The sequence below is a fragment of the Micropterus dolomieu genome, unplaced genomic scaffold (genome assembly GCF_021292245.1).
Source record: "Micropterus dolomieu isolate WLL.071019.BEF.003 ecotype Adirondacks unplaced genomic scaffold, ASM2129224v1 scaffold_199, whole genome shotgun sequence".
Classification (NCBI taxonomy): domain Eukaryota; kingdom Metazoa; phylum Chordata; class Actinopteri; order Centrarchiformes; family Centrarchidae; genus Micropterus; species Micropterus dolomieu.
Genome location: NW_025744191.1, coordinates 213 through 7,500, shown reverse-complemented (window position 1 = coordinate 7,500; position 7,288 = coordinate 213). Strand labels below are relative to the sequence as shown.

Below are 7,288 nucleotides of genomic sequence, written 5' to 3'. Positions count from 1 at the left end.
GTGTGTGAGTTTGAGTGAGTGTGTGCGTGTGAGTGTGTGAGTTTGAGTGAGTGTGTGCGCGTGAGTGTGTGAGTGCGTGTGTGTGTGTGTGCGTGTGTGAGTTTGTGTGATTGTGAGTGTGTGTGAGTGTGTGTGAGTGCGTGTGAGTGTGTGTGTGTGAGTGAGTGTGTGCGTGTGTGTGTGCATGTGTGAATGTGTGTGTGTGACACAAAGACAAATAGGTTTAAAGGACTGCAGAGGAAAAAGAGGAGGCAGGAAGGAGAGATAAAAACAGAAAGCGGCTTCTGTGTCTGAGCTAACGTGCATCCAATAGTCATTTTATTAAAATCACAATATTCATGAGGAAATAATTAAAGCCAATTAAAGAACGTGATGTCGCCTGTTAGCAGCTTAATGTGAACGTTGGGGATCCAGAGGTCCAACAGAGTCAGTGAAGTGAAGCAGCTTCATCTTCACCTGACCTGAAAGCAACACTTTTAGTAAAATCCTCTTCTTCTCTTCCGGTTCTCAGATCGATGCCACTCCCATGTCTGTATGCTAAACATGATGCTACAGCAGCAGGGTCCTCAGCATTGGTCACGGTCCTCTGGTTGGTCAGGCCCCTCTGGTTTGGTCTGGGTCTTTAGGTTTGGTCAGACAGGCCCCTCAGTGTGGGTCAAGCCGCTCATTATTGGTCTGGCCCCTCTGGTTTGGTCTGGGTCTTTAGGTTTGGTCAGACAGGCCCCTCAGTGTGGGTCAAGCCGCTCATTATTGGTCAGGCCCCTCTGGTTTGGTCTGGGTCTTTAGGTTTGGTCAGACAGGCCCCTCAGTGTGGGTCAAGCCGCTCATTATTGGTCAGGCCCCTCTGGTTTGGTCTGGGTCCTCTGGTTGGTCAGGCCCCTCTGTTTTGGTCAGGCCCCTCTGGTTTGGTCAGGGTCTTTAGGTTTGGTCAGGGTCCTCTGGTTGGTCAAGCCCCTCTGGTTTGGTCTGGGTCCTCTGTTTTGGTCAGGCCCCTCTGGTTTGGTCAGGGTCTTTAGGTTTGGTCAGGCCCCTCAGCATTGGTCAGGGTCCCCTGGTTTGGTCGGACAGGCCCCTCAGTGTGGGTCAAGCCACTCATTATTGGTCAGGTTCCTCAGGTTTGGTCAGGGTCCTCTGGGTTAGACAGGTTCCTCAGGTTTGGTCAGGGTCCTCTGGGTTAGACAGGTTCCTCAGGTTTGGTCAGGGTCCTCTGGGTTAGACAGGGTCCTCTGGTTGGCCAGGCCCCTCTGGTTGGTCAGGGTCTTCTATTTTGGTCAGGGTCCTCTGGTTGTTCAGGGTCTCCTGGTTGGTCAGGGTCTTCTGTTTTGGTCAGTGTGCTCTGGTTTGGTCCAGGTCCTCTGGTTTTTCAGGGTCCTCTGGTTGGTCAGGGTCTTCTGTTTTGGTCAGTGTGCTCTGGTTTGTTCATGGTCCACCGGTTGGTCAGGGATATTTATTCTCTCTCTTTGTCTCCCAGGTGTGCCGGACTTCAACAGGACGGAAGAGTCTACATCCCGTCCTTCATCACCATCATCACCCTCTTTCTTCCCTCTCAGACCCCTGGCCCCCAACCCACCCTCAGACTCTGGTTACAATAGTAACAGTGGTGGAGCAGGCTCTGCGGAGGAATCAGACTCTGGTGCTCAGGGGATCCACCTCCTACTGAGACCTCCAGACCTCCTTTCGCCTAGTCTCCCCCCACCCCTCCCCCCACACACCCAGCCTACACTCACCCCTCCTCCTCCCTGGGAGCAGGGCCCCTCCCTGGAGGAGGCCTGGGGCTCCGGAGACTACCTGGAGACTCTGTCCTTCATGGTACCCGATGGTGAGGAGCTGGCCTTAGCCACACCACTGCCCAACCACCCGTACGACGAGGACCCTGGGGAGGACTGGGTCTCCTATGACACTGCCTTCCCTGCCCGTCCCACCCTCCCCCTCTCCTCCCGCCTATCTCTCTCACCCTCCTCCTCCACCCCCAGCATCCCCCTGCACACTCGCCCCACCCATCCAGACGCCTTCCCCGTCTGGGACGAGGACTACGACCTAGAAGACATGATGCCTCTGGAGCCAACTGAGCTGCTGCTACCGGACATGAACAGTCTGGAGTACTACACCAATCTGCTGGAGAGGGAGAGAGAGAGGGCGAGGGAAAGAGCCCAGGACCGGGTCAACCCGACCGACTCTAAACCTTACATCAGTCCCACAACAACCCTGACCCACCGTTCCCCTCCGTCTCCATCCCCGACCTCCGGCCCTCCTCCAGGACAGGAGCCCAAGCCTCCACTGGCGGGGCCCACCCCTCCCCTCACCCTTTCACCTTCTGTCACAGGTGAGGATAAGTCAACCATCATCAAAACTCCTTCCACCCCCTCTCCTCAAAAACCTAAAGACCACGCCGCAGTCCCGGGCAGACACCCTCTTCGTCCCCCTTCCAACACCACTGGCCGGGTGCCTCCCCCTCCCCCGCTGGGTCCGCCCACTCGCCCCGACAGACCAGAAAGGCCTCCCGTGGTCATAGAGAAGCCAGTGAAGCCTCCACCCACTAGGATCACCACCACCACGACCAAGGTGACAACCACCACCTCTGGCATCACCACCACCACCCAGATCACAGCCATCAGCCTGACCAGAGCCCCCCCAGTCACTACACCCAGGGTGGGTCAGACCCCGCCCACCAGACAGTACCTGTGTAACGTAACCAAGCCAGAGATGTACCTGGTCAGAGTAGGTAAGATCACCGACCGTCAGGTGATAGTAGCACCACGTACTGCCGTGTCACCGTCAGCTGATCAGTGTCTTTCTGTCCTGCAGTCAGTTCCAAAGGTTCATCGGCAGGTTTCACTCAAGTCAGAGATCTTCTGAAGAGAGAGTTCAACCGCTCAGTGGAGCTTCAGGTACAAACCTCATCCAGCACAACCAGCAGCGTAGACCTGCTCTCACACTGCAGAGTCATCCCTGAGTTTCTAACGTTTCCTCCTCCTGTAGTACAGAAAGAGATCAGAACACTGACTTTATTTCAGCTTAACTGTAGTTTACTCTAGTAACCTTTACTGTCACGTCTCTGCTTCTACATCAGTTCCTGAGAACTCCGTCCAGTTTTGCCTTCCGTGTCGTGTCAGGACCGTTGATCTTCACCGCCATGTCCGTCATCAACGCCCTCCGCCAACCACCACGCGGCTCCGGCCCCATCCCCAGCGTGTCACCACTCTACACCGTACCTGACCTCAGGTACCAGGTCCACACTGTGCTGCAGTTTGTCCCCGCCCACGTCGACGTCAGAGTCTGTAACTTCAGCGAAAGGATTGAGAGAGGGCTGATGATGGCGTACGCCGAGACGCGGAGACAATCACACGAGGCAGGAAACGTCACCGTACAGGTGAGTCTGAGTCTGTCATACCTGCAACTAATAAATATTTTCTCTATGACCTTTTCATCACTTAATTGTCTAATAATTAGAATTATTAAAATTGTTGCTAGAGCTGAAAGTATATAGACTTTACACACTTTAGATTTAGAGGCTTTTGTATTCGAATGTAACGATAACGAATAACTTTATAAATAGTCACCCAGCTTCAGAATGAATGGCCGCTGTTTATCTGTGTCTTCTCCAGCTCCTGAACATCACCATGGGCGTGATCCGGTCGGCAGGTGAGCAAAAGGTTTCCGTCGACATCACCTTTGCGGTGCGAGATGGACGGGACTACCTGCCGGGGTCAGAGGTCAGCGAACACCTGAGGAAGCTCAACCTGGTCGAGTTCAGCTTCTATGTGGGATTTCCTGCCCTGCAGGTCGCAGAACGTACGAGACTCACTCACATGGAGTTTGCACGTGTTAAAACAAACTCATTTTACTGTCAGTAACATGTTTGTTAAATATATAAATACGTGGTTGACATACAAACATGTCATAACTGTTTAACTGCTTTTAACGTTTCACACAAAAATTAGCTGTATTAAGGCCAGTTTATTCTTCTGCGCCAAATCTACACCGAAGCCTGACGCACCTCCCCAAAACTGTACCTACATGTCGTGACGACGCAGACCACAAGAGCTGTGATTGGGCGGCTTGGTTGCATCATTTCCTCCTACGCATTTCCAGCTTGTCCTTCTGTCTCTGCCGGTTCAAATGTCGTACATACATACATCTCCACCGACGCCTTCTCTTGTTTCTGCGTTTTAGTAATTTCACTGTTCCGCAAACACGCCGAAGTATAAACTGGCCTTGACTGAGTTAAAACCGTTAAATGTGTGTTAATGTATGTTTGTGTACCACAGCTTTCCACTACCCTGAGCTGAACACGTCTCACCACCTGCGCTCCACCTGGGTCCGTACAGGTGAGAACTCACCTCGGTGCATGCCCCCCACTCTCTCCCTCTCTCTCCTCTGTTGCTCTTCCTGATCTTTCTAACATTGTTACCCATTAAAGAGTTTTCCAGATCTGAATTGAGGGTCTGAGGATGGAGGGTGATGTATGTTGGACAGACTGTAAAATGTGACTTGTGATATTAAAACTGACTTGGTGTGAAGATAGATGGGAGGTGTCCTAAGGTGGAAAATAGTTCCCAATGCATACTAGATCATAGTGTTGAATACCGTTAGTTTGAGACTCACCTGTACCTGTACCTGTACCTTTATCAGTGCTGTTGGGAGTTCAGGAGCAGCTGGTGGCTGAGAGAAGCTTTAAAGCTCGTCTGGAGAGACGTCTGGCTCTGCTGTTGGAGGAGGGACTGCAGGGGTCCAGCAGGAGGCGCTGGAGGAGAGCAACAGCTGTGGGCAACAACAGTCTGCAGGTATACACACACATCAGACAGGTATACACACACATCAGACAGGTATACACACACATCACACAGGTATATACACACATCGACAGTTATCCACACATCAGACAGGTATACACACATCGACAGGTGTCCACACATCAGACAGGTATATACACATCAAACAGATATACACACACACATCACACAGGTATACACACATCAGACAGGTATACACACACATCGACAGGTATCCACACATCAGACAGGTATACACACATCGACAGGTATCCACACATCAGACAGATATACACACACACATCACACAGATATACACACACATCGACAGGTATACACACATCGACAGGTATCAACACATCAGACAGGTATATACACATCAAACAGATACACACACACATCACACATGTATACACACACATCACACAGGTATACACACATCTGACAGGTATCCACATATCAGACAGGTATATACACATCAAACAGATACACACACATCACACATGTATACACACACATCACACAGGTATACACACATCTGACAGGTATACACACACATCATACAGGTATACACACATCAAACAGATACACACACAGCACACAGGCATACACACATCAGACAGGTATACACACGCATCACACAGGTATACACACATCAAACAGATATACACACACAGCACACAGGTATACACACATCAGACAGGTATACACACACATCACACAGGTATACACACATCAAACAGATACACACACACAGCACACAGGCATAAACACATCAGACAGATATACACACACATCACACAGGTATACACACATCAAACAGATACACACACACATCACACAGGCATACATACATCAAACAGATACACACACACAGCACACAGGCATACACACATCAGACAGATATACACACACATCACACAGGTATACACATATCAAACAGATACACACACACATCACACAGGCATACACACATCAGACAGATATACACGCACATCACACAGGTATACACACATTGACAGGTATACACACATCAGACAGATATACACATACATCACACAGGTATACACACATCAAACAGATACACACACAGCACACAGGTATACACACATCACACAGGTATACACACATCAAACAGATACACACACACAGCACACAGGCATAAACACATCAGACAGATATACACACACATCACACAGATATACACACATCAAACAGATACACACACACATCACACAGGCATACATACATCAGACAGATATACACACACATCACACAGGTATACACACATCAGACAGGTATACACACACATCACACAGGCATACACACATCAGACAGATATACACACACATCACACAGGTATACACACATCAAACAGATACACACACACATCACACAGGCATACACACATCAGACAGATATACACGCACATCACACAGGTATACACACATTGACAGGTGTGCAGTGGATAAGACACATGGCTTTGGAGTGACAGAAAGTAAAGTGTTTCTGAGCGTCACATCAGCGTTCTGAGATCATCTGTTCATGATGTCTGATTTGTCCCCTCGTCGTGTCTCAGGTGGTGCGGGTGGCGAGGCTCTCGGGGCCGGAGCGCTCCCTGGAGGTCTTTTATTTTGTCGAGGGTCCAGGTGGTGAGCGGGTACCAGCCGAGGTCACAGCGGCCACCCTGAACCGTCTGGACCTTCAGAGAGCCGCCATCGTCCTCGGACACCGAGTCCAGAGACCGCTCGCCCAACGTGAGTCAAGGATCTACTCAGAACACAGAACACAGTGAACCCAACTGATCACAACTAACTGAGTTCAGCACGACTCTTTCCAGAGATGATGCTTCATGCTGATCACCTGTTTCCCACCTGTCCCTCACCTGTCTCTAACCTGTCTCCCACCGGTCTCCCATCTGTCTACCACCTGTCTCTAACCTGTCCCTCACCTGTCTCCAACCTGTGTCTCACATGTCTCCAACATGTCTCTCACCTGTCTCTAACCTGTCTCCCATCTGTCTACCACCTGTCTCTAACCTGTCCCTCACCTGTCTCCCACCTGTCTCTAACCTGTCCCTCAATTGTCTCCCACCTGTCCCTCACCTGTCTCTAACCTGTCCCTCACCTTTCTCTAACCTGTCTCCCATCTGTCCCTCACCTGTCTCTAACCTGTGTCTCATCTGTCTCTAACCTGTCTCTAACCCGTCTCTAACCTGACTCCCATCTGTCTCCCACCTGTCTCTAACCTGTCTCCCATCTGTCTCCCACCTGTCTCTAATCTGACTCCCATTTGTCTCCCACCTGTCTCTAACCTGTCTCCCACCTGTCTCTCACCTGTCTCTAACCTGTCCCTCACCTGTCTCTAACATGTCTCACTTGTCTCCCACCTGTCTCTAACCTGTCTCTCAACTGTCTCTAACCTGTGTCCCACCTGTCTCCCATCTGTCTACTGCCTGTCTCTAACCTGTCCCTCATCTGTCTCTAACTTGTCCCTCACCTGTCTCCTGCCTGTCC

At 50.7% G+C, this 7,288-nt stretch overlaps 1 protein-coding gene across 1 annotated transcript in view; it reads left to right on the top strand.

The window, feature by feature from the left end:
* The window catches only part of LOC123967260 (UPF0606 protein KIAA1549-like), a gene marked incomplete at its 3' end in the record, with an annotated part of 13,525 nt that extends 6,996 nt beyond the window's left edge, over positions 1-6,529 (top strand). Inside the window, exons 3-9 of the mRNA XM_046043318.1 lie at positions 1,472-2,722; positions 2,806-2,888; positions 3,071-3,370; positions 3,606-3,792; positions 4,269-4,328; positions 4,633-4,784; positions 6,352-6,529. Of these exons, the coding sequence (XP_045899274.1) occupies positions 1,472-2,722; positions 2,806-2,888; positions 3,071-3,370; positions 3,606-3,792; positions 4,269-4,328; positions 4,633-4,784; positions 6,352-6,529 (2,211 nt within the window). The remainder of the gene's footprint in view (positions 1-1,471; positions 2,723-2,805; positions 2,889-3,070; positions 3,371-3,605; positions 3,793-4,268; positions 4,329-4,632; positions 4,785-6,351) is intronic.
* Between the last annotated feature and the right edge of the window lie 759 nt (positions 6,530-7,288).